At 41.9% G+C, this 27,711-nt stretch overlaps 1 protein-coding gene across 3 annotated transcripts; it reads left to right on the forward strand.

Annotated features, from left to right (window-relative positions):
* Positions 1 to 27,403, forward strand: LOC132354781 (phosphatidylcholine transfer protein). 3 transcript variants are annotated; one of them, XM_059906831.1, is made up of 6 exons: positions 1 to 174; positions 13,088 to 13,205; positions 20,881 to 20,960; positions 23,926 to 24,097; positions 24,969 to 25,036; positions 26,168 to 27,403. In XM_059906831.1, the coding sequence occupies exons 1-6, from the start codon at positions 34 to 36 to the stop codon at positions 26,231 to 26,233; spliced, it is 645 nt and encodes a 214-aa protein (XP_059762814.1). In that variant the 5' UTR covers positions 1 to 33; the 3' UTR covers positions 26,234 to 27,403. The 3 variants fall into 3 exon arrangements, with proteins under 3 accessions (XP_059762814.1, XP_059762815.1, XP_059762816.1); XM_059906832.1 differs by having other exon boundaries at positions 23,944 to 24,097; XM_059906833.1 differs by lacking the exon at positions 24,969 to 25,036.
* Positions 27,404 to 27,711: the final 308 nt, after the last annotated feature.

Below are 27,711 nucleotides of genomic sequence, written 5' to 3' on the forward strand. Positions count from 1 at the left end.
CCCAGCAGGCTGAGAAGCAGCTGCTGCGGAACGATGGACCTTGGGGTCGGCGGGTTCTCTGAGGAGCAGTTCCGGGAAGCCTGCGCTGAGCTTCAGCAGCCCGCACTTTCCGGGGCCGACTGGGAGCTGCTGGTGGAGACCTTCGGTATCAGCATCTACCGGCTGCTGGACCAGGTAGCTGTCGGCCCGCTGGAGGACCACGGGGCGACAGCATACGGGGTTCCCCTGACCGCGGGGAGTGCGGGGCTGCAGCCAGAAGTGCGGACCTCGCGGGTCTTCTGGAGCCCAGAGGAGCTAGCTCTGGGGGTGCCTCCCGCTGACTTTGCCCCCTGCTGGTCGCGGGGAGTGGGGAGGTCATCAGAATTTAGTCTCAGGTCTGAGGCCCGACAGGGCAAGTCGTTTGTTACAACTTACTGAAAGAGTTAAAAGGTGGGTCTGCTGATTCTTAGCTCCATGCACTTGCCTGCAAGGGACGTGGAGCCCCGCTCCCGGGTGGATGCCAGTGGTGTCTGTGTGGTGGGAAGTATTTTAGGATTGAATACAGGTAGAAAAAAGAGTGGACTTTTCAGAGAGTGGATGTGCAGGGTGCTATGTGTGGGGAGAGGAGTGTTGCTGAGAAGGGACCTACTGTCATCTCTAGTCATTTTACTGACTTGCTTCGTTTGGATGCTCCCCGCTTCCTTGTACATTGGACTTAATAACTTGTCTGAAGCTTCCCGGGAGAAAGATTAAAAGGGTAGGAGGAATGGAGTTGGGGGCCTGCCTGGAGGCCTTTGGAGCCAGGTGGAATGATGGCCAGTCATCAGTTGCTCTGTGTGCTAGTAGCTGCATGGCAAATAGCATAAAAGTTACCTTTAGACAAGGTAAGTGAAGTTGAGGTTTCCTGGCAGAGGATCAGAAGATTATAGAGTGTTCGAGAAGGGAGGAGCTCTGAATGTCTGTGAGTACTAGGTCACTGGGTACAACAGGATGAGCAGGAAGTTCAGTCTAGGGCAGGCAGAATTAATTTCTTAATGTCATTTCAGCAGTTACCTTGGTGCAAACATGGACATGTTTTCAGACAACATCCTTTTATCTTCTGACCATTTCATTTTCCGCACCAGCCACGCCCAGGCATTTGCCAAGTGTTGTCAGTTCACTGCTCAGATGTATCTGATGTCTGGTCCATTTCCCTTCCCTTTCTTTCCTTTACCTTTGCTACTCTGAGTGGCACCTCTTACCTAGAATTGCAGTGACTTCCAGACTAGCTTCTTGGCCTTCCACCTCTCTGATCCCTTCCATCCTACACACTACAGCCCAATCAAGCACCTGAAGGAGAGGTTGTGATCTTATCAGTCCCCTTCCAGTGGCCCTGTTGATTGCAGAATTAATAATAATAATACCTACAGTAATAGCTAACACATTGCATGCTTTCTTAGGCTCCAGGCACTGTTTAAGTACTTTGCAGGCATTGACTTCATCCTCACATCAACCCCATGTTGTAAGTTACTATGTATGTATATGTAAGGTACTGTGACTATCACCTTTTTACCAGTTTGGTAATGGATATGTGGAAAGGTTAAGTTGATTGCTCAAGACTCAAACTGGGATTGGAACTCAGCTATCTAGCTCCAGACCTGTGCTGTAAATATGCTCCTACACTGACTCTGAAAGAGGGCAAGTGCTGCCAGGTGGGCTACGCATGTGGTACTAGGCTGGTCCCAACTCACATTTCCAGCTTTACCTCCCATGACTTGTCCATACCCCTCCTGTCCTCCAGTCAACCCTGGCTACTCCCCTCACCTCCCCCCAAGGGCTTGTGCTCTTTTGACTTTGTGCCTTTTATCGCACAACATCCACTGCTTGAGCTGAGACAGAGTGACTGGCATTGTATTATGTATTGTCTCCATTGTGTATTGTTATATAGCAGGTCCCATCTCCCTCCTGTGGGGAGGATGTGAGTGGTATTCAGAATAGTTCCTATCCCTACCAACTGTAAGTCTTATTTCCACCCGTTCTGGGTGTGAGGGCAGTCATGGTACATTGACGTAAGCTACAAGTCTTTCCAGAGAACTTCCGTAAGTTGGAGGCTGTACAATTCCCAGAGATGTGCCCTTGAGCCTCAATAGCTAGGATGGAGGGCCACCTTGATCTCCATCTGTATTAAATGTCAAGATGCCCTGTTGTGTTGGGTATAAGCCCTTCCTCTTTCTTTCTTCCTTTTCTTTCTTTCTTTCTTTCTTTCTTTTTCTTTCTTTCTTTCTTTCTTTCTTTCTTTCTTTCTTTCCTTCTTTCTTTTCTTTCTTTCTTTTTTTCTTTCTTTCTTTCCTTTCTTTCTTTCTTTCCTTTCTTCCTTCCTTCCTTTCTCTCTTTCTTTCTTCTTTCTTTCTTTCCTTTCTCTTTCTTTCTTTCTTTCCTCTCTCTTTCTTTCTTTCTTTTTAACCAGTTGCCAAGTGATGCTGAAGCTCCTGGTCCACAGACCATACTTTGAGAACCACTGATATATGGGGAGCATCTTGCATGGTGCTCAAGGGGGTTCTGACATTGAGAGGCAGGAGAGGGCCCTAGAGATGAGAAGCAGTGGGAACTGAAAGGTAAGGGTGAGAAAAAAGAGTATCTTAAGACAAAAGCAATGCCCACTTTAAGACTCACTCTCCCTGATTTTTAAATTAGTGGTCACTTGGGAGTGAATGTGGTCCCCTGAACAGTGTTGAGAAGTTCCCCTGGAGAGAAAGGCCATGGGTTACTTACAAAAACTTTCCCAGGGATCTGCAGTCAGATCTCGCTGGAGCTTTAGGCTAGTTACCATGCCAGTAGACACTGTGAACTGCCAATAGATGGTGTGAAACTGGTGTGCAGAGGCTCACATCATTGATTTAGACCAAGAAAGTGTTGGACTGAAAAGATCTGGCTGAGCGCTTGACTTCTTATGTTTTTAAACCAAGTGTCTGGCACTGTGAGAAGGGACTGCCTTTGTCCTCTCATAGGTCTTCTAATCAATGAGTTTGGTGAGGAGCAGACGGTACTTTCCTAGGAACTGTTCTTTCCTATACTGTTGACCTTCTAAAGTACTGAGAGCCTGGATTTACTGGGAAAAATCTGTGGTTAGCCAGGCTGGACTGAGAGAAAGTTTGGCCTTTTGGAGGGAAGCAGAGATTTAAATGCCATGAGAACAGATTTACCTCGATGGATGAGAAGCTTCCACTCCCATTCCCCAGGTGGGATCATAATCCAATTTGCATCATGGGCTTCTTTACTTCCGGATGATAAGACTCTTCTGCTCCCTTCTCCCACCCTTCTGCCTCTTTCTTAAGGGAGGAGTAGGTACCAGTGTGATTGATGGAACAATTGTTGCACCCAGGACACTTACAGAGCCATATTTACTCATGGGTAGGGCCACCATGTCTTAAAGCTGAACACCATGTGTTGCCTCCTTCTACTTCCTGCCGCTGATCGAGGCTAACTCTCTCTCTGTCTCTCTCTCTCTCTGTCTCTGCCTCTCTGTCTGTATCTTTCTCTGTCTCTGTCTCTCTCCTATTTCATCTTTCCTGAGCGTACAACTGGATGGAAATGTCAGAGCCTCAGTTCTCCCTCTCCTCACTTGTCTCTCAGGATGAGGGTGTGGTGTGAGGCAGTATGAAGATGCTGGTCCCAAGATTTAGATTTGGGGGAATGAAGGGGGAGGGATGAGTAGGATCCCCCACTTCCGTCTGCCGGTATAAGTCGAACTTTGTGCTCCACAGCTGCCTTTGGGCTGTTTGAATGTGTCCTAGTGAGAAGAAACCTCCAAAATATTGGTTCATGACCCATTCAAGCAGTCTTTCAGGACCTATTGTGTGCCTGCATTTTGCTAAGCCCTGGTGACGCCTGATGAATAAGACAAAGTTCATGCCTTCCAGAAGCTTTAAGACAATAAAACAGGCACTTTTTTTGCTACGTAGATCTGAGCGCCTGACCTATACCATTTTTCTTCTGCCTGAAAAGCTTCTTTTAACATTCCTTCCAGAGGAGGTCTGCTACTGATGAACTCCCTCAGTTTTTATTTGTCTGAAAAAGTTTTTATTTCTTCTTCACTCTTGAAGGACAGTTTCATTGGATGTAGAATTCTAGTCAGTAACTTATTTCTTTCAAAATATTATATATTTCACTCCACCCTCTTTTTGCAGGGTGGATTCTCAGGAGATGTCTGTTGTAATTCTCATCTGTATTCCTCTGTAGGTAAAGTGCTCCCCCATCCCTCCTGCTACAGCATCTTTCAAGATTTTCTTTTTCTCTTTGGTTTTCTGAGTTTGAATATGATTTATTTAAGATTTTTTGGCGTTTCTCCTGTATGGTGTGCTCAAGATTGGCAGATTTACTTTGAAGGGTGGTCTGAGCTTAGATGGTCAACCACCATGTGATTCAAAATAAAATATAATATATTTGGGGCTTATGACACAAAGATTTCTCTCTTGCATGTGGAATTGCAATACAACTCTAGTAATTCAGAGTTTTCCTGGGGTGTATGTTTTAGAAGTGGTGGTGGCAATGGTCTAAAGCAGGGATTGTGAATTTTTTTATGTAAAGAGCCAAATAGAAAATATTTTAGGCTTTACAGGCTAAGAGGCAAAATGGAGGTAATTATGTATTGACTTATATAACCACTTAAAAATGTAAAAACCATTTTTAGCTTGTGGACTGTGAAAAATAGCCAGCATGACAGATTTAGCAACCCTGGTCTAACGTATAGTTTTGATGCCTAATTGCCCTGTCACTTTAGGATTTATGAACCTAAGACCCTAGCTGAGTCTCTGCTTCCCAATCTACAAGCTGGAGATAATTCCTGTCCTGCCAAGTTTGTACAAGGATCCATTGAGAGGATACATTTTGAAGCACCTTGTAAATTGAATGGTATTTGGTTGTGAGATATAGCAAGGGTGATCTATATCCCGATATACCCACCACAGGCCTGGTTTACACTTGTCCTGGTGAAACATTTTACAACACCTCTCTCACTCAAAAGTGTTCTGGTTGGAATGATAAATTATATGGTCACCCTAATGCTATATGCACCCTGAGAGCTTATTAATTTATCTAATGACATGTTTGGAGAGGTCAGTGACTATTTGAGGCAGGATCATAGCCTTTGAACTCTGCGGTCACATCGCTGGCTTCAAGTCCAGGTTCTGTTGCAACTAATGAACTTCAAGTTCATTAGTTGTGTGACCTTGGGTGGGTTTCATAACCTTCTATTTTTATTTTGATAGCTTTTTTGAGGTATCATTTAAGTACCACAAAATTTACTCATTTTAAGTGTACAGTTCACTGATTTTTAGTAAATTTATGGAGTTATGCAGCCTTCCCCAAGTCTAATTTTAGAACATGTGTGTTACCCCCAAAGAAACCTCCTGCCCATTTGCAGTCATCCCCTGTTCCCATTCCCAATCCCAGACAACCACCAAGCTACTTCCTGTCTCTACAGACTTAACTTTTCCAGGAATTACTCAGAACTTCTTTAAACCTCAGTTTTGTTGTCTGTAAAATGAGTTTACCGATGGTCCACAACCTCATATTTTCATTGCGTAGATTAAATGGGATGACCCCTGTAATGCACTCAGCCCAGGTCCTGGTATTCAGTAAGTACTCAACAAGCATTAGCTATCAGTGTTATCTTACCTAGCTATCTGCAGTCCTTCAGGATTAAACCTGCCATGTGTTCTTGGAGAGACCTCAAATATTGAATCTGATTTAGTCAGCCGTCTTTCTTCATACAGTCTTCTTCATACACACTGCCCAGTGGCAGCTACAGCTTTGACATCTGCCATTAGGAGTGATTCTTGTTGGTGAAAAATGCTTACTTTTCACACCTTCTGAGCCTGTTACTTGCCACAGAGGGCTGGAGTTGGGCAGCTTCCACAGTGGTAGATTGGAGAGGTGTCCTGGGCCCTGAGGAATGGAAATGAGCTCTTCTATGAGAGGCAAAGAAAATTCAATGCACACTCGAGGGTGCATTTATAGGATTAGAGAGATGTGATTCACCAAGGCTGTCTTGTAGTTAGTGATGTAAATGTGGATAAACACCATAATTGAAGAGAATGAGTGATGCCTTTCTGCAGGTGAAGTGTCAGGGTTTAGGAACAGTGGGGATTACTCCTCTGTGGGATTACTCCTGTGTAGGAATTGCAAATGTTAAATACAAACATTATGACACTTTGGTATTTCTCATATGTAAACACATTAGCGCTACAGAATTTATTCTGCTTAGGACAAATAAGTGAACTATTGGCAGCAATGTTTCTCAACCTATTTTAACTCTATGAATGCAATTAAAAAAATTGAAATAAAAAAATGCATTTGAATTACAATTGGTAAGAAATGTAACAGCTTGATTTTTAGACTAGTAAGCCAGAATAACAGAACATCTAAAAAATTAGTGATGACAGTAACAAATTGCTAAAGCATGCCTCCACACCCCTTCCGCTTCTTCACTGATAAAGTGGAGATAATGAGATGCTTATTTCATAGGGTTATTATAAGTATTAATCTCCAAGTACAGTGCCCAGCTTAGAGCAGGTCCTGCATAGATGTTAGTTCCTGTAAAATGTGCATTACATTACAGTTCTGAATTATCAGTTCTTTAATCTGGAAAAAGGAGATCATTATTACACCTACCTTATTAGTACTTACTAAGTACTTATTACTAGTACTGGACACCACAGTAAGAGCTTTAGATGGATTATCTAATTTAATCCTCATAATCATTCCCCTAGGTAGAAACTCTTATTAGACCCACTTTGCAGCTGAGGAAAGCAAGGCTAGTAGGTGGAAGAGCTTAGACCATACCCGGGTTGTGACTCCAAGCCCATTCTATAAATGCCACGCTGTATTTCCTGGCACGGGAGTTTTGAGATGACTCTGAAATAATATATGGAAAAATACCACAGCTCTAGCTCATTGAAAGTGATAATATTTATCCTTTCTCCATTCCTGCCTTTTCCTTTTTCCTTGTCTCAATCCCCAAGAAGCAGCATCTAAAAAATACCTCTTCTGGCTGTTGGAGGCCTATTGGACAAACACACCAGGCTGAAGGACTCATGGGAGTATCTCAGTGGGAGGTCCATCCTGGGTGGTCTGGTGCAGGAACACTGGCTTGGGGGCTGCAAGGAACAGTTTCCCATCCACGCTTTGCCACCAAGAGTCATCAGCTGACTCTTGGCGAGTCACTGTCACCTTTTCCATAAGGGTCTAAGGCCCCTTCCAGCTCTAAGAGCTTGTGTTGTCTTTACTGAAATTATTAGCTTGTCATTTGGAACAGTGGCTTGGAGCAAATGTGCAGAGAGAATAGAGCTAAATTAGAAGACTTTGTGGGCAGAAGAAGGGGCTGGTGTCACCCTCTCTCTGGCTGTCCCAAGTGCTAACTGTAGGACTCAGGCAACTAATGTAGCCCCTTTGAGCTTCATTTCCTCATGTAAAGGTGGAGATGACACCAATGCCCCTATTGATACCACAGGGCTATGTTGAGATTATATGACATAATGAATATAAAACTGAAAACTGCACCGTGTTTAGAGAAACAAATGCTAGTGTTATTGAAAGAACTTACAGCAGGTCCAAGTGACTGGAAGACTTCAAATGCGTAATACATGATTGTTGCAGTGACTGCTGACAGATCACCAAAGGAAATACATTCCAAGCTGAAAAACCAAGTATAAGACTATGCCTGATTGTTTTCTCAGGGCCAAGAACATAGTGGGTCCATAAATTTTTTCTGAGTTACATAGTGGAAGGAGGTGGAACTTTCTATGATAGTGTGTGTGAAGTTTCAGATATCTGTGCAAAATTAAATATGCTTCAATTTAATGTCCATTCATAGTGTCCATTATCTCTTCTCTTCCTTGACAATTCATTTTAGTAATGCTTATGTATTTCTGTACTATTTTAATGTTTTACACATAGTCATGTTTGCTTGTAATGTTTTGTCAGTCTACTTTTCTACTTAAAATAATGTTAAAGAAAAAGCAAACCTGGACTTAGGGTTGGGGGTTATTGTAGTAGAGAGAATACTTTGACCATAAGATCCACGAGTATCTCAGAAGTGAGGCAGAAAGGTCTTTCTTTTATAGAGAGAAGTCAGCAAGGCTAGAAGCCATGTGTGGGCAAGTGAGATGAAGGTGGCCTGACTGGAGAATAGAACAGAGAATATCTTACCCTGAGGCCAGTCCGTTCTCAGGAGGTGCTGGATGCTGACTCAGGCTGAGGCTGGGCCAAAGTTTAGGGTCTGGAGGAAGGAGGGGTGCTTAACTAGCTTGGTTAACAAGTATTTTGTTCCAATTGATCAGTGGAATAAGCAGTTTAGCTAATCATTTACAGGGCAGTGAAAGGGAATTTAGAGGCTCTATGTCTGGCCTTGTGATAGGTAAGCAAGGGGTGTGTATGTGAGTCTCATCTAAGTCATGAGGGGAAAGGTGGTTCTTTTGTGATAAGCTGTTTTCTGGAACCCAAAGGGTGGGAGATTTTCTTAACCTCTACTGTTTTCTGGGATGACAGAACTCAAGTACAATTCTCAGTAAGAACTACTTGTAATAATTAGGATTGCTTTTAGCTGCAAGTACAGAAAACTGGATTAACAATGACTTAAACAAAGAGGGGTTCATTTTTCTCACCTAACAAGTAGTTCAGAGGTCAGCAGTTGCTGGCATTGGTTTAGCTGATCAACGACGTTAATAAAACTCTTTGAATATTTTCACTCTGCTTTCTCATGTTTGTTGTCTTTTAGTCACAAAATAGCTGCTGCAGCTCCAGAATCATATACATATTCAAAACAAGAGGGAGGTGTCTTATGGCTATTACCTCTACTTGTATAGGAGACCAGGAAAGTTTTTAGCTGTGCACACAGCCATAGGGGTTCTCTTAATAAGAAAGAGAGTATATGCTATAACGAATCTTCTGTTTCTTCTGGGAATTATATTCTACACATGATATTGACTGATTCTCTACCATTGAGTAATTCCTTTACCATCTCAAGTATAGGAAATTAAATATCCTATAAATGGAGCATTAGAAAATCATGCAGTGTGTTTTACTTTAGATAAAAAAAATTGAGCCATTTTTAGAAGTGGTTTTCTAGAGGACCTTCGGGAAAAGCCAAGAACCTCTTCAGTAAACTTGTTTGGAGTAATTTATTGACATGTTAGTATGTTTGGAAACATATCTGCAACAAATGTTGTACAGGAATTATATCTCTAATTTGAAAGAGACTAAATACTGAAGTTTTATGTGGGCAATACTAGAAACATTGCCCAAATAAAACTAAGGTTTATGTTCTTTTTCTATTAAATTGTTTGTACAAACAATGGTACCTAATCCTGGTAAGATGCTCCTTTGCTACTGGTGAGAGTATAAATAGGTAAAAATTTTTTCTTAAAGGTTTAGAAAAAGTAAAAAGAGCATTAAAATGTTAATGTCCTTTACCCTAAAATTTATCTCTAAGGAAGAATTTGCTTTCCTTGTGAAAATGTTAGAATTATGAACCAAGTTTGTCCATACAGAATCATTTTTCCAGCAATGTTCATAATTGTGAAAATATATGGAAACAGAAATAACTTACAAGAATAATTAAATTAGTTGTTATTGCTCCATAGTTTCAAAATAATATAGTTAAAAATAGGAATACAAGCTGTTTATACCACCTTACTCCCATTTTATAACACGTAGAAGTATTTATTTACTCAAAAAAATGTCAAATATTACCAATGGATACTTGAGGATTATGGAATTTCACGTCATTTTAATTTTCTTTATTATTTTTGGCATTTTCTAATTTTCCTTAATGAATATGAATTATTTCTATAATTATAAAAAATTCACTTTATTTTGTAAAAGATATAATGAAAATGTGAGTATGTTTGCTGAGACCCTCTTTTGAAAGAAATAAGGGGTGAAAAAGGGCTTTGATCCAAGAATTTGGGTGGGGTTGCTCAGAGCCTGAAAAGAACATTTTATTGATAGACTAGAAAAGGTGTCACAAAGCATTTTGTCCTCTGGAGTTCTGGCATTTCTCAGTTCTGCCAAGAAGGAAGTGTTTAAAGGAAGTTGTCACAATAGTTCATTCTTTGGTATTCAGTTTAATCACATCTTTCTATTTTTCTCTTCCTAGAGAGCTTTCTGTTTTTCTTTTCTATGATATGTACAAGACTGAGGTTACTAGGGCTGAAACTATATTCAGAGGGATGGGAACCAATTCTAGAAAACTGTCTTAATTCATCCAGATAACCAAAGGTAACTCATGTGAAGTTGGGGAGATCATTATCTCTATACATAATTATCCCTTTTGCTTAGTATGTGTAGAAAATGGGGACCCAGTACTACTGAACAGAAGCTAATTGTCTTGCTCCTAAGACATTAAAATGTGTGTGGGTGTAGATGTGTGGTGTGTACAATCCCTCACTCTCTTTCTATCTGTGAGCTTGAGGGGAGGGGACAGGAGGGGAGGGAGATGTTTCTCTTGAGTCCTGCCTTTCCTATGGGGCATCCATGGTACAGCATAAAAGGGGGTCAGACCTACCAGTTTGTCATTTGCTGGTTGGAAACCCTTGGTATAAAGCCACATACTTTTGGAACTGAAACATCCTTATGAATTCAGTTTCAATTTTACCTTCCATATCCTGCCAGGTACTTTCATATACATCTGAGATTCCTAAACTGGGATATGCTTATCCCTGGGTTATGCCACCTGAGTCAGGAGACACTTGAAGCCTCAGGATCTCTAGAAAGATTCCCCATGTTTACCCCTTGACCTCAGATAAGTCCCTGGAATGGTGTTTAAGAAGATGGGTTCATTCATGTTTGATTAGCCAATCAGATTGCGTTAGCACGTGGAAATATGAATACATATAAAAGCTTCATTTTTGTTTGTTTGCTTTTGCACTGAAATTAAGAGACATTGATTTAATTTTAACAATAGAGCCTTTAGACAAGGTGAGGTTCAGGAATTGTTAGCTGCCATTGTACGGAGAGTGAAGCGTGTAGTGTCACCAACTCCAGCCCAGAACCCTCACAGAATATGGCTTAACATGAAAACAAGGAAAATCTCTTGTACTTAGGAATCTAGATATGGTCTTTTACTGAATAAAAGGGACTAGTATGATTTGAGGCTGGTGTGTTGCCCCCTTTTCATTCTTTTATACACAAGTCTTTTATAGGGACTTGCCTGGAAGTCCAGTGGTTAAGACTTCGCCTTCCAATTTTAGTGGATGAGGGAGGGTTCAATCCCTGGTTGGGGAGCTAGGATCCCACATGCCTCGTGGCCAAAACCCCAAAACATAAAACAGAAGCAATGTTGTAACAAATTCAATAAAGACTTAAAAAAAAAAAGTCACTTATAGAAAAATTCTGTCTTGGAATTGGTAAAACAACGTGTTGGGTTTCATTATGCCCCATGGATATCTAAAACAGTAGTCTGAACCCTGAATGCTAGCTACCTATATGATACCCCTACATGGATGTTTAATAAGCATCTCAAACTCAACTTGCCCAAGGTAGAACTCTTGGTTACCCTGCAGTCCACAAATCACCTCCTCTGCAAGTTTTCTCTGTCTTAGAAAATGGATCTCCCATATACCTGGTTGTTTAAGCAAATATTATAAGAATTATCCTCAACTCTTTGTTTTCTCTGTCCCCACGGTCAGTCTGTCAGCAATTCCTGTCGACATTACTTCCAAAATGTGTCCCTAAATCACTGACTTCTCCCCATCACTGTTGTTACCTTACTGTCTAATCACCATCATCTCTTTTCTGGACCATTGCACTGGTCTTCTAACTCAGGGGTCCCCAACCCCCGGGCCACAGACTGGTACCGGTCCGTGGCCTGTTAGGAACCACACTGCACAGCAGGAGGTGAGCGGCAGGTGAGCGAGTGAAGCTTCATCTGTATTTACAGCTGCTCCCCATCGCTCGCATTACCGCCTGAGCTCCGCCTTCTGTCAGATCAGCAGTGGCATTAGAATCTCATAGGAGTGCAAACCCTACTGTACACTGCTCACGTGAGGGATCTAGGTTGCCTGCTTCTCATGAGAATCTAAAGCCTGATGATCTGAGGTGGAGCTGAGGCCGTGATGCTAGCGCTGGGGAGTGGCTGCAAATACAGATTATCATTAGCAGAGAGGTTTGACTACACAGAGACCATAATAAATCAATTGCTTGCAGACTCATTTCAAAACCCTATCAGTGAATGGCAAGTGAAAACAAGCTCGTGGCTCCCACTGATTCTGCATTAGGGTGAGTTATATAATTATTTCATTAAATATTGCAATGTAATAATAATAGAAATAAAGTACACAATAAATGTAATGCACTTGAATCATCCCGAAACCATCCTCCACCCTGGTCCGTGGAAAAATTGTCTTCCACGAAACCGGTCCCTAGTGCCAAAAAAGTTGGGGACCGCTGTTCTAACCCATCTCCTTGCTCCCTTATGATCTATTTTCTACCAAGCAGCAAGAATCATCTTTTAAAAGTCATCCCCTATTTAAAGTCATTCCCATATTTAAAATTATTTGTTGGTTTTCCATAGCAATTATAAAAAATTTTTTACCCCTTTACCCTGGTTTACAAAGCCCTCTGGGCATGGCCTCTACTACCTCTTTGACCTCAGCCCCTACCACTCTCCCCCATCACAGTTCTCTGGACCCCCTGACTTTGTGTTCTGTGAGTAAGGCAAACCATCGGGCCCCCTCCCAACCAGAAGTGGGCTTTCCTCATCTTCCCATGGCTGGATCCTTAGAATATTTAGAAGAAACCGTTCTGATAAATCCCTCATAGAGACATTTCCTGAACACCCGATGATATAGGACGCAGCACCAGCCCACCAAAACTAGACACCATTTATCACATAACCCTCTTTTATCCTACTTAAATTACCTGGATAGCATATAGCTGTCACCACCTCCAATGCCTAAGGCCAAATATAAGACCCATGAGATCAGGCTCCTCATCTGCTTTTTCACTATTGTTTCACTAAGACCAAGAGGAGGTGCTCAGTAATGGTGCTGCATGAACAGCTGTTTTTCATATGCTGTGTAATCTCAACCTGGGAATCAATAGGTTGTTTCTATCTGTTCTTGTTTTATAGCAGACTGGATTGTATGAGTATAAGGTCTTTGGCGTTCTGGAGGATTGCTCACCGGGTCTACTTGCAGATGTCTATGTGGACTTAGACTATAGAAAACAGTGGGACCAATATGTTAAAGGTGAGTGACACCTACAATCTAACAAAACCAATTAGAAAGTAGAATCTAATGTTATTTATTCTAGCCAGCAGTAAGCAAAAGGTTTAATTTTTACTATATTATGTTTCATTTTTAATTTTGGCATAAGTCTTAAAGTTCTAGGTTAAAATGTGACTTTGCTAATCTTAGGATTTGCTCCTTGCATACTATTAGAGTCACTCTCCAGTTTGCTCTGAGGGCTGCTTTGTTCTTATTATAAGTTTGTTGTCATCTCATAAACCTAGGTGGTCATGGAAGGCTTCTTGGAGGAGGTGGTACCCAAGCTTTGTTTTCGAGGTTGAATCAGAGTTTTATAAATGGCAAGAATACCTATATGTGAAGAAGTGAGAGGGTGAGGGGGTGAGTGGTTAAAGGGCACCTGAGGTCTAGGGAATAGCATGAGTAAAGTGAAGAAGGCATGAAACAACATGAAATATTAAAAAACTGTGAGCAGTTGGGTGCTATTGAGTTGCTGGGGTAGCAGAATCTGGAACTAGGGTGGGAGGAGGGTCCAGAGCCCCAAGGGCCTAGGCTGGCCACCTGGCTACACTTCTTAGATTTTCACTAGAAGTGAGGGAGAGTTATGAGAAGCATTAAATAGGGGCTCTTCCTGCCACTTAGAGTGGGGAGTGGACTCTGCCATCCCAGTCACAGCAGGATAGATACGCAGCAGCTAGCCCAGGGACACAGAAACCCTGACAGACCCTTGCTGTGGTCAGGAATCTTGGTTGCAAGTAACCAAGCACTAACAAGTGCCAGTGTAAGAAAAGGAGAAAACATTTTTTTGTTGTTGTTGTTCATGGAATTGAAAAGTGCATAGGTGTCTGGCTTCCAGGTCAGCTACATCCAATACTTTATATCTCCAGCTTGACTGTGTTTTCCTCTGTGTTGACCTCATTCTCAGTCAGATTCTTATGTCATGGCAAAGTTGCCACCAGAGGGTGCAGGCTTACATTCTAACCATGTACATAACCCGAGAGGAACAGGAACTTTCCTACTGATGCAGCCAGAGTCCCAGGGTTGGCTCTCATAGCCTCAATATGGATCATATACTTACTTCCTGGGGACGTTTATCATGGTTTTGGGTCACTTAGTGCTATCAAATAGCCTTCCTATCTAGGGGAAATTGTGATGCCACCTATTCAAGGGAGAAGCCACAAGTTCTCTGTCCATCTCTCTAGCAGACATTGTTCAGTCGTGTGCTGTAGACATTGGAAGAGCCTCTGATGTGTGGTACTTGGCATCAGCAGCCCACACTATGGAGTACAGTCCAGAGACAGCAGTATTTTGGCTTCTCTGGAGCCATCCTGAGGTTCTAACCTAACTCTGGTCCTCCTAGATCTTCTGTAGACTGCATGAGAGCCTTTAAAAAAACACTTTTTGGCCTAAACTTGCTAGAGTGGCAAGCCAAGACTCTGTCCACACATGCCTTCCCTAAACTAATCACCTTGGCCATGTCTGGATCAATATCCCACCCCTATAATTAACGCCGAGTCAGTTCTGCTTAAACCACATAGTGAAGGAGAAAAAGGAGAATGAGACGCTGGTCCAAGAAGGGGAGAGCCAAAGCTGAGCAGGCAAAGCAACAGATGTCTGCTCCTTCCCTTCCTTTCAAGGGCATCTTCAGCCTCCTGTACCAGTGGGCTGGCAAGCTCTTTACCCCATGGTCTGCTTCTAATAGATTTCACTTTTTCAAAAGCTAAATTAATTAACGCATTGCCACAGTTAGTATCTCCTCAAGGGACTCTCTTGGTTCCTTCAGCAGCCTTGGTGTAGCGCCTTCTCTAACTGGTTAGTTAGAAGCTTCCTGCACAGCTTGGGGGCAGAGGCTGCGCACTTCATAGCATTCCTTTGCTATCTCCCTACGAGAGCTGATGCTATATGCATTATATGCATGGTGGATATTAAGGAGATTTGGTCCCTGTAGCTGTGGTATAAAGCAACATAGGAGAGAGGAAAGAAAGTTACGGTTAGCACAGTTAAGCAAATTTCTAGCTGTTCAGGAAGGACACTGCCCTCTCTGGAACCTTCGTTTCCCAATTGAACACACTAGACTGGGTGGCTCAGTCCCAGGACACCTGTAATATGTCAAGAAATCTAAAGGGGGGCGTAAGGACACAACAGTAAAACATTTGGTACTCTAGTGACATCTGGTGGTTTCCCTGATTTTTAAACCTGAAAATTTATTTTTTAATGCCTAATTTTATTTCACTGCATTTTTTTGAGAGTGTTGTTTGTGCTATATGATGAACAATTATTGTTGGGTTCTTTTATTTTTACTCTGTTTTTATATCTACTAGACTCTGCCCCTGGGCAACAAGCTTTCCATGGTAGTAAATCTGACTTTTTCTAGAATTCTGTGCCTTATGAGTGAGTGGTTTATCATCCCTACAGGATCATCATATCAAAGCTTCTTGGGTTTTTTTTTTTTTAATTTTTTAATTTAATTTTATTTATTTTTTTATACACCAGGTTCTTACTACTTATCCACTTTATACATATTAGTGTATACATGTCAATCCCAATCTCCCAATTCATCACACCACCACTACCCCGCCGCCACTTTCCCACCTTGGTGCCCACACATTTGTTCTCTCCATCTATGTCTCTATTTCTGCCCTGCAAACCGGTTCATCTGTACCATTTTTCTAGGTTCTACATATATGCGTTAATATACGATATTTGGTTTTCTCTTTCTGACTTACTTCACTCTGTAAGACAGTCTCTAGGTCCATCCACGTCTCTACAAATGACCCAATTTTGTTCCTTTTTATGGCTGAGTAATATTCCATTGTATATATGTACCACATCTTCTGTATCCATTCATCTGTCGATGGGCATTTAGGTTGCTTCCATGACCTGGCTATTGTAAATAGTGCTGCAGTGAATATTGAGGTGCATGTGTCTTTTTGAATTATGGTTTTCTCTGGGTATATGCCCAGGAGTGGGATTGCTGGGTCATATGGTAATTCTATTTTTAGTTTTTAAAGGAACCTCCATACTGTTCTCCATAGTGGCTGTATCAATTTACATGCCCACCAACAGTGCAAGAGGGTTCCCTTTTCTCCACACCCTCTCCAGCATTTGTTGTTTGTAGATTTTCTGATCATGCCCATTCTAACTGGTGTGAGGTGATACCTTATTGTAGTTTTGATTTGCATTTCTCTAATAATTAGTGATGTGGAGCATCTTTTCACGTGCTTCTTGGCCATCTGTATGTCTTCTTTGGAGAAATGTCTATTTAGGTCTTCTGCCCATTTTTTGATTGGGGTGTTTGTTTTTCTAATATTTAGCTGCATGAGCTGTTAATATATTTTGGAGATTAATCCTGTGTCCATTGATTCATTTGCAAATATTTTCTCCCATTCTGAGGGTTGTCTTTTCGTCTTGTTTGTAGTTTCCTTTGCTTTTCAAAAGCTTTTAAGTTTCATTAGGTCCCATTTGTTTATTTTTGTTTTTATTTCCATTACTCTAGGAGGTGGATCAAAAAAGATCTTGCTGTGATTTATGTCAAAGAGTGTTCTTCCTATGTTTTCCTCTAAGAGTTTTATAGCGTCTGGTCTTACATTTAGGTCTCTAATCCATTTTGAGTTTATTTTTGCGTATGGTGTTAGTCAGTCTTCTAATTTCATTCTTTTACATGTAGCTGTCCAGTTTTCCCAGCACCACTTATTGAAGAGACTGTCTTTTCTCCATTGTATATCCTTGCCTCCTTTGTCATAGATTAGTTGACTGTAGGTGCATGGGTTTACCTCTGGGCTTTCTCTCTTGTTCCTTTGATCTGTATTTCTGTTTTTGTGCCACTACCATATTGTCTTGATGACTGTAGCTTTGTAGTATAGTCTGAAGTCAGGGAGTCTGATTCCTCCAGCTCCGTTTCTTTCTCTCAAGACTGCTTTGGCTTTTCGGGATCTTTTGTGTCTCCATACAAATTTTAAGATTTTTTATTCTAGTTCTGTAAAAAATGCCATTGATAATTTGATAGGGATTGCACTGAATCTGTAGATTGCTTTGGGTAGCATAGTCATTTTCACAATGTTGATTCTTCCAATCCAAGAACATGGTATATCTCTCCGTCTGTTGGTATCATCTTTAATTTCTTTCATCAATGTCTTGTAGTTTTCTGCATACAGGTCTTTTGTCTCCCTAGGTAGGATTATTCCTAGGTATTTTATTCTTTTTGTTGCAATGGTAAATGGGAGTGTTTCCTTAATTTCTCTTTCAGATTTTTCATCATTAGTGTATAGAAATGCAAGAGTCTTCTGTGCATTAATTTTGTATCCTGAAACTTTACCAAATTCATTGATTAGCTCTAGTAGTTTTCTGGTGGCATTTTTAGGATTCTCTATGTATAGTATCATGTCATCTGCAAACAGTGACAGCTTTACTTACTCTTTTCCGATTTGGATTCCTTTTATTTCTTTTTCTTCTCTGATTGCCATGGCTAGGACTTCCAAAACTATGTTGAATCATAGTGTTGAGAGTGGACATCCTTGTCTTGTTCCTGATCTTAGAGGAAATGCTTTCAGTTTTTCACCATTGAGAATGATGTTTGCTATGGGTTTGTCATATACGGCATTTATTATGTTGAGGTAGGTTCCCTCTATGCCCACTTTCTGGAGAGTTTTTATCATAAATGGGCATTGAATTTTGTCAAAAGCTTTTTCTGCATCTACTGAGATGTTCATATGGTTTTTATTCTTCAGTTTGTTAATATGGTTTATCACATTGATTGATTTGCATATATTGAAGAATCCTTGCATCCCTGGGATAAATTCCACTTGATCATGGTGTGTGATCCTTTGAATATATTTTTGGATTTTGTTTGCTAGTATTTTGTTGAGGACTTTTGCATCTATGTTCATCAGTGATATTGGTGTGTAATTTTCTTTTTTTGCAGTATCTTTGTTTGGTTTTGGTATCAGGGTGATGGTGGCCTCGTAGAATGAGTTTGGGAGTGTTCCTCCCCCTGATATATTTTGGAGGAGTTTGAGAAGGATAGGTTTTACCTCTTCTCTAAATATTTGATAGAATTCACCTGTGAAGCCATCTGGTCCTGGGTTTTTGTTTGTTGGAAGATTTTTAATCACAGTTTCAATTTCATTACTTGTGATTGGTCTGTTCATATTTTCTATTTCTTCCTGGTTCAGTCTTGGAAGGTTGTGCCTTTCTAAGAATTTGTCCATTTCTTCCAGGTTATCCATTTTATTGGCATAAAGCTGCTTGTAATAGTCTCTTAGGATGCTTTATATTTCTGCGGTGTCTGTTGTTAACTTCTCCTTTTTCATTTCTAATTTTATTGATTTGAGTCCTCTCGCTCTTTTTCTTGATGAGTCTGGCTAATGGTTTATCAATTTTGTTTTTCTCAAAGAACCAGCTTTTAGTTTTATTGATCTTTGCTATTGTTTTCTTTTTTTCAATTTCATTTATTTCTGCTCTGATCTTTATGATTTCTTTCCTTCGGCTAACTTTGGGTTTTTTTTTGTTCTTCTTTCTCTAATTCCTTTAGGTGTAAGGTTAGATTGTTTATTTGAGATTTTTCTTGTTTCCTGAGGTAGGCTTGTATTGCTAAAAACTTCCCTCTTAGAACTGCTTTTGCTGCATCCCATAGGTTTTGGATCATCTTTTTTTTGTTGTAATTTGTTTCTAGGTATTTTTTGATTTCCTCTTTGATTTCTTCAGTGATCTCTTGGTTATTTAGTAATACATTGTTTAGCCTCCATGTGTTTGTGTTGTTTATGTTTTTTTCCCTGTAATTGATTTCTAATCTCATAGCGTTTTGGTCAGAAAAGATGCTTGATATGATTTCAATTTTCTTAAATTTACCAAGGCTTGATTTGTGACCCAAGATGTGATCTATCCTGGAGAATGTTCCATGTGCACTTGAGAAGAAAGTGTAATCTGCTGTTTTTGGATGGAATGTCCTATAAATATCAATTAAATCTATCTGGTCTATTGTGTCATTTAAAGCTTCTGTTTCCTTATTTATTTTCGTTTTGGATGACGTGTCCATTGCTGTAAGTGAGGTGTTAAAGTCCCCCACTATTACTGTGTTACTGTCGATATCCTCTTTTATAGCTGTTAGCAGTTGCCTTATGTATTGGAGTGCTCCTATGTTGGGTGCATATATATTTATAATTGTTATATCTTCTTTTGGATTGATCCCTTGATCATTATATAGTTTCCTTCCTTGTCTCTTGTAAGATTCTTTATTTTAAAGTCTATTTTATCTCATATGAGTATTGCTACTCCAGCTTTCTTTTGATTTCCATTTGCATGGAATATCTTTTTGCATCCCCTCACTTTCAGTCTGTATGTGTCCCAAGGTCTGAAGTGGGTCTCTTGTAGACAGCATATATATGGATCTTGTTTTTGTATCCATTCAACGAGGCTGTGTCTTCTGGTTGGAGCATTTAATCCATTCACATGTAAGGTAATTATCAGTATGTAAGTTCCTATGACCATTTTCTTAGTTGTTATGGGCTTGTTTTTGTAGGTCCTTTTCTTCTCTTGTGTTTCCCACTTAGAGAAGTTCCTTTAGCATTTGTTGTAGAACTGGTTTGGTGGTGCTGAATATTCTTAGCTTTCACTTGTCTGTAAAGCTTTTGATTTCTCTGTCGAATGTGAATGAGATCCTTGCTGGGTAGAGTAATTTTGGTTGTAGGTTCCTCCTTTTCATCACTTTAAGTATATCATGCCACTCCCTTCTGGCTTGTAGAGTTTCTGCTGAGAAATCAGTGTTAACCTTATGGGTGTTCCCTTGTAAGTTATTTGTCGTTTTTCCCTTGTTGCTTTCAATAATTTTTCTTTGTCTTTAATTTTTGTCTATCTGATTACTGTGTGTTTCAGCGTGTTTCTCCTTGGGCTTATCCTGCCTGACACTCTCTGTGCTTCCTGGACTTGCATGGCTATGTCCTTTCCCACGTTAGGGGAATTTTTGACTATAATCTCTTCATATATTTTCTTGGGTCCTTTCTCTGTCTCTTCTCCTTCTGGGACCCCTATAATGCGAATGTTGTTGCATTTAATGTTGTCCCAGAGGTCTCTTAAGCTGTCTTCATTTCTTTTCATTCTTTTTTCTTTATTCTCTTCTGTGGCAGTGAATTCCACCATTCTGTCTTCTGGGTCACTTATCCATTCTTCTGCCTCAGTTATTCTGCTATTGATTCCTTCTAGAGTATTTTTCATTTCATTTATTGTATTGTTCATCTCTGTTTGTTTGTTCTTTAATTCTTCTAGGTGTTTGTTCTTTAATTCTTCTAGGTCTTTGTTAAACATTTCTTGCATCTTCTAGATCTTTGCCTCCATTCTTTTTCCGAGGTCCTGGATCATCTTCACCGTCATTATTCTGAATTTTTTTTCTGGAAGGTTGCCTATCTCCACTTCATTTAGTTGTTTTTCTGGGGTTTTATCTTGTTCCTTCATCTGGTACATAGTCCTCTGCCTTTTCATCTTGTCTATCTTTCTGTGAATGTGGTTTTTGTCCCACAGGCTGCAGGTTTGTAGTTCTTCTTGCTTCTGCTGTCTGACCTCTGGTGGATGAGGCTATCTAAGAGGCTTGTGCAAGTTTCCTGATGGGAGGCAAAGCTTATTGTTAATACAAGCCAAAGAGACTTCTAGATGCAATAACTTCTTCTTTTTTTTTTTTTTTTTAAAGAACTCTATGAAAAAGAATGCAATGGAGAAGCAGTGGTCTACTGGCAAGTCAAGTACCCTTTTCCCATGTCCAACAGAGATGTATCCTTTCCAAAAGTACACCATTACTCAGCTTTTGAAGTGTTTCTGTGCCCCATGGCCATCACCCAATGGTAGTATGTCCAGCAGATGTGGACAATGTTGTTTTTGACTCTTGCAGAGACATCTGCTACAGCTGTTGCTTCCTGTGTGGCTTTCAGTTTTCCAGACCTGACCATGTGGAGCATCTGTAATTGTGGTCATGGGAGGGCAGCTCATACTTTCCTGAAAAGCTTTCTAGGAAATCCTTGTGCCAGAGAATTGGGGACCTGAAAACAACTTTTCATAAAGAGTATTCAATACACTCTCTCAATCTATAGGAGAGGAGGTAGGGACCCAGAGAGGCAATGTGACAGAGGCCCACACTCAGGTGGTTAGCAGCAGACTGGGGGCTGGGACTCAGGCCCCACATTTCCAGCTCCCTCCACCTCCCTTCCTCCTGGAATATTGGATCTGGACTCTGTGTGTATGCTTCTCCCCCTCAGTTTCCTCGATTTCGATATGAAGCATTTGAATGGATGTGAGGAGTTTTAGCTGACACTCCAAGGCTCTATGAAGCCCCTTAGGGCCAGCCTGGGAGGGTTTGATGGACATTTGCTGGGTGGGCAGATGGGGTAGAATATAGGCGGGGATAGGTGAGATTTCGACTCCACTGTTCTCTTCAATCATAGCAGCTGAGTGTTTTACACACTGAATTTCCATAAATAATCCTTTTAACAAAGGGTCTGTGGAATTAAAAAAAACAAAACAAAAACTTGGAAACCACTGAACTGGATGATTGCTGGGATCTTTTCTAGCTCTAACATTCTGTGAGTCTGTATGTTCCTAAATGATTGTTCTTTAGAAAGAGAGGGGACATCGGGGTGGTTTGTGGGTATTGTTTCTGTGTGTTTTGTGTGTATGTGTCTACCCTGGCCCAGCTAGATTATAGACTCCATAAGAGATTATTTCTGGCACAATTCCCACAGACTGCTAAATACAGGTGGTAGGTATTTCAAGAAATTGTGGTTACTTAATCCCTTAGATTTTATGTTGTTTTCTCTCCTCCTGCCAACAACTGTGCAGGGTAGGAGCCATCATCCCCATCAGTCAGGGAAGGAAACTGAGGCAAAGGGAAGTTCAGAACCCTGCTCAGGTTCTCATCAGTTTCTCACCACTAGAGGCAGGCCTGGGCCCAGGTCCAGCTGTGACCAGAGAAGGTGATCTGGACCAGGGCAACACCACTTTCTGACCTCATGTGGATACTGCTGGGGGCTGCTCTCAGGAGTGGACACTGGCTACTCCTTGAAGTTTGGTTTCATTGGCTTTCCAGTGCCACACAATCCCATAATGAGTTTCTTAGTCTTTGTATATACACATATGTCTCTCCAACAAGGGCTGTTCTATTTTTAGAATAGAGAACAGTATAATGGAAAAGAACATTAGTTTTGGAGGGAAAGATCCCAGGTTGAGTGTGCACTTATTACCTGGTTTGCTCTGTGACCTTGGAAAATGCCCTTCACTTCTCTGGGCCTCAGTAAACTAGTGGCTCTCCACTCATAGACTGTGTGCCACGCTGGACCTTCCAACCCTTCAAAGAACTCTGTGAAATGGCAGTCAATATATCAAGTTAATTTTTCCTCAGTGGAGTGTCAGGTGATGTCTGTCACATGAGCTAAGCAAGGTGTGGGACCATATTTGCTGTGAGGAAAAAATAAAAGACTTGGGAGAGAGGAAATCCAGAACTAAAGCAACTTCATTCCTTCCCTAAAACATTTAAGAGCTTTACTCATCAGTGCGTAGAGAGTGGGGGCAATAGACCATCCTGCAGGGTGCCTGGGGGAGGGGCAGACCACCGTGGGTGCTGTAGAGCCTCTGAGCTGGCCTGGGGCTGTGGTCACGGGTGTTGCAGTAAGTGTAACTGTGTTGTACTTACAGTGATTGTTTGGATTATTTTAGGCTTTAATTCCTTCTCCTGTGAAACCTAAAATTCTACTGTTGGAAAGTCTAATGAACACATTAAAGAGCTGAGCCCTCTGTAGCTATGAAAATCTCACCAGGTTTTGGAGCCTAATCTTGGTTCAAATTCAGGTTCCATCACTTCAGCTGGGCTATGGGATCTTCAGCAAGTTTCTTTACTTCTCTGAGCCTCAATTTGGTCATTTGTAAGATGGGGATACTTATGCTGAACTCACAGGGACTTTCTCAGGATCAAAATTGATGCTAATTGTAAAGCACACGATGCATGTACGTGGTAAGGGCTCAATAAGTGGTGACTCTTGTTGTTTCTTAAAATGAAATCATCTTCCCTATAATAGTGCCACAGACATAGTGGTTATTCTGTAAGTGTTTATTGAGTTGAAATGACTTCGTGATTCTTGGTGAACCAGAACCAGCAAGGGCATCTGCCTACTAAATATTCAGGTATTCTTGTGTCTTCCTATGATCTCCAGGTGTAAGTAACCCTTCCTGACCATCCTCTGTGCATGGAGGTCAGTGATTAGGGCTTAGGGAGAGGACAAAGAACAATGGCCCCATTGTTTACTGAGGGCTGCTTCTGCTCTAGTCTCTCTCTAGAGCCCCCACCAAGTCTGCCTGCAGGGCAGTGGTACCCTCTTTTCTTTCAGAGGGAAACCAATCTCAGAAAAGTTGAGTAACCAAACCAGGATCACACAGCTGATAAGTGACCAGTCCTCTGAGATCTCATTGCCTTCTTGGAGAAACGAGAAGTGGGTTCCCCACATAACTAAAAGCAGCAGGGAACCATTCACAGGTGGATAATACACGCTCTCAAATAAGAACACCAGTTGGGAGGAGCTATGGTTTTGCAGGGCAGGTAGGCAGATAAGGCAGGAAATGAAGTAACAGTGCAAGGGAGCAAACACCAAGTGGAGGAACAGAATCATCTCCCTTTGCTTCTGGCTTGAGGGCTTTCCTTCTGCTCATCTGAGGTGCTGGCCTTGATGTCGTACCTTGACTGGTGGTGTGGTACGTCTATGTGCGGCAGCGGCGAGAGCTGGACCATGAAGGACAGAAGATCCACGTGATCCTGGCCCAGAGCACCCCCGTGCCACAGTTTCCAGAGAAATCGGGCGTGATTCGGGTGAAGCAGTACAAGCAGAGCCTGGCGATCCAGAGCGATGGCAAGAGGGGGAGCAAAGGTAAAAGGAGGGCACGTGTTGGCGTGCCAGCCAGGGCCACCGATGTAAGGCCACACTGGCTGCAAGGCACGTAAAATGCAGGATGCTTATTCCCTGAGGTCAGAGACTTAGGCATGGGTGCAAAAGAAACAAGGGAGACTCAATTCACCACAGAAGCTTGGCTACAATGCAGCGTGGATGTTTAAATCTGATCAATTCATTCTTTACTGACTCTTGCATCGTCCAGATGAAATCAGAACATCCAAGGGAATCAAAATGTTTAGAAACTCACTTCAGGCTGGTCCTGTCCATGCACACACCGGCCAGGGGTGGGCAGGAGGGCTGGTGGGACCACCTCTGAGGAGGCAGCTCCTGCTCAGCAAAAACCCAGGGACTCAGGACCTGCCTGCCTTGAGTTCCAGCCTCTGGAGAGAGGCTGGGAGGGGTCCATGTGGCCACCTGCTGGACTGGAATCAGTGTGGCCTTGAGGCTGTGGCAAAATCTGAACTGTAGTTGTGACGTGTGTTAGATCTGCCACCTTGGGCATGTCACCCCACTCTTCTGAGTCTCCATTTTATTATTTATAAACTGGGGTTCAATTTTATCAACTCCTTAGGATTGAGATGATTAATGAGAGAAATAATAATATGACAGACTATATCCAAGTCTAGCACTTGCCAGGTGTTTAATAAATATCTGCAGAATGTGCCTTGACTGTTTTCCAAAATGTTTATATGTAAGTTTCCCGTAAGGCAAGGCAGAGGGGCGAGTCCACTTGAATTCCTCCTTACTTTCTGGGCCTGGATATGAAGGTGGAATGTTTGCAGAGTTTGTTATTGTATCTTTCTAACATGTTTCTTCCTCTTGAATTGTCCTTTCTTTCCCTCTCTAGTTTTCATGTATTACTTCGATAACCCAGGTGGCCAAATTCCGTCCTGGCTCGTTAACTGGGCTGCCAAGGTGAGATCCCAGGAGGCAGGAGGGGAAGTGTGTTTGACAAATGTTGACTTAGCCCATGGGGCTGTCAGGCTGAAGAGACGCGCTGTCTCAGCCCTCATGATGCTCTTTTATGAGACAGCTCTGTTGAGTGACTATGGTTAGGACTGGGGTTGCCAACACCCAGCACAGAGGATGGGACAAAAGACAAAGAATCTTTACCTGGAATGCCAGCCCTCCCTGCTTTGCTCTGAGACCCCGCACCAGGATCACAATAGCCTGCTCCTTGTAGGGACAATGGTGCCTGTGGACCCTGTATCTGCTTATGGAGGAGTTAGACAGGCCAACCTGGCCCAGGAGACACCAGCCATGTCCAAGCCTGGGGAAGCCTTCAGGTTTTTTTATGGTTGTTTTGTTTTCCTGTAAGGAGAGGGAACCACAGTGGTACCCAGATCACTAGAGACTGCCTAGGACCTGGAATCATGCCGACCATTCAGTCTGTTTATAAGGCCCTACTTACTGGCTGGAAGGCTCACCAATTCCCTGGGAGAGTGAAAAAGCACATAAGTTTTGAGTCAAACACATGATATTTTGAATCCTGGCCTTGTTTCTGACTGTATAATCTAGGGAAGCCATCAATTTCTTCCCTCTTAAAAGTGGAGTTGGATATTCCCACCCTGTAGAGAAGGAGTAAATAGAACAATGTTTGGAGAAAATCTTGAACAATGTTCAACACTAACTAAAGAATGACATATCCTGCCTCTTGCCCCCAGTCCTTACCATTTTCTAATTCTGTAAAGCAAGTCCTTTCTCTCACTTCTTTGGAAGAATCCCACAGCCTAACCCAATCGCATTTGTGAGTTTTCTTTTTCTTTTGAAAAAATGGTGTCTTAGAAATATCTTAGCTTTTTATTAGCAAAAGTTAAAATATACAACAAGGTCTTATAACAGTGGCACCGGCGGTTCAGCCTTACCTGTGCCCTGCATCTTACCTTTTGTCATCATCTGTTGCAACGCTCTGTGGAAATCTGCTCGTGGGCCCTATTGTCATATTTATTACTCCCAAAGCCATCTTCCTTTACCTTTGCCACATCCCGAAGAATTAGGAATAATCCCTGTGAGGACATAGAAGTGACAGTCTCCTTTCCTTTGCAGAATGGAGTTCCTAACTTCTTGAAAGACATGACGAAAGCCTGTCAGAACTATCACAAGAAAACCTAAGGGAAGGAATCGGGAGCCTTGTGTCCGTGGAATGATGTCTCTGGAAGTGCCACAACCGCCAGCGCTCAGCCTGCCTTTCACTTTTTTGTCCTCAGAGTCTTGCATGCTCTCCAGCATGTTGTCCCCAAGTGTGTTTGCCTGATGCCCGGCTTCCTTTCCCACTCTCCCTTCCCCAGGACCCACTGCCTTCTTCCGCTGTTGAATGTGGGTCAGATTAGGGAAACTTTTGCTTGTTTATTTTTAAAAAGGGGAGTCCTCAGTAAGGAACACAGTCAATCCATTGTGCCATTCTAGGGAGATCTTGGGTGGAGGACTGACAACACCATCTAAGAGTGACTGATCCCGGCAAGCTGGCTCCTTCCCACATGTGATTTCTTGCAACCCAGGGAGGTGATTTCCTGCTGAAGTTGCATTTTCTTCAGAACTGACGCTCCATGCACCAAGACTGGAAGATTCATGTCCATTTGCCTTATGCTTTGCTGCCTTGATTTGAGATGATAAACCACTAAGCCTCTCCCCATTCCTACTTGTGGAGGATCATGAGCTGTTCTGATTTTAAACCATTTTGAAAAACGTTGCAGGTCTAAGTGTATAGTGTGATAACAATTTTTTCTCATCACCCATGTCTGGGTTTCTCTCTTTCCCATATGCCCCTGGGGAAAGCCGTCCATACCTCAGTAGCTCTGCATTTTACTGGACACTGAGGCATCAAGACTGCTCTGGCAGTTACCAGAAGCCAACCTACTTTGCACACAGCATTGAGATAAAGTGTCTTTTTATGCAGTTTCCCTTCTAGAATGTTTGGAGATGTTGAAAGGATAAGAGTTCACTGCCAGGGAAATATTAATTAGTAGTGTCGTTGACTCTACACCTTTTTCTCAGGAATTCTACTTAAGTTATCCACCTCTCCCACTACCAGAAGACTTTCCGTTTCCTACTTTTCTCTTGAATTTTGGAGGGAAAGATATTCTGTGGACAAAGACCTTATAATCTCAGGGAAAAATTTTAACCACTGTATGTGACGGTACCAAACATTGATTAAGGGGCATACAAATTCGGGATGCAAAGCCGGAAGCAGGGGATTTATTAAAATGGGATACTCCAGACTCTGTAATTTCTCTCTGGAAAGGGAAGTGCATTGAATACTAAATAAATACAGAGTGACTTATACTTGTCCTGTCTGCAGTCTCCTTCCTGCCTTGTTCCTTCTGTGAGAATAAGTCTGTTAGGTCTCTTTGGTTTGCAAGTCACATCCAACCTAACTCATGGACATGAAGGAGTTTTAGGCTCACTTACATGCAAGGCCAGGTGTAGAGTGGTCTCAAGTAGGGGTTGATATGGGTGCTCAAACTGGCCTTAGGAATCAGCTCTGTTCTTCTTTCAGGTTTCTTTGATTTGGGGCCGTGTTTGGTGGCAGGATTGCTGCTAATAGCAAATGGTAAGCCTGCATCTTCTCAGGTTCATGCTGAGTCAAAAAA

The sequence above is a fragment of the Balaenoptera ricei genome, chromosome 20 (genome assembly GCF_028023285.1).
Source record: "Balaenoptera ricei isolate mBalRic1 chromosome 20, mBalRic1.hap2, whole genome shotgun sequence".
In the NCBI taxonomy this organism is placed as follows: domain Eukaryota; kingdom Metazoa; phylum Chordata; class Mammalia; order Artiodactyla; family Balaenopteridae; genus Balaenoptera; species Balaenoptera ricei.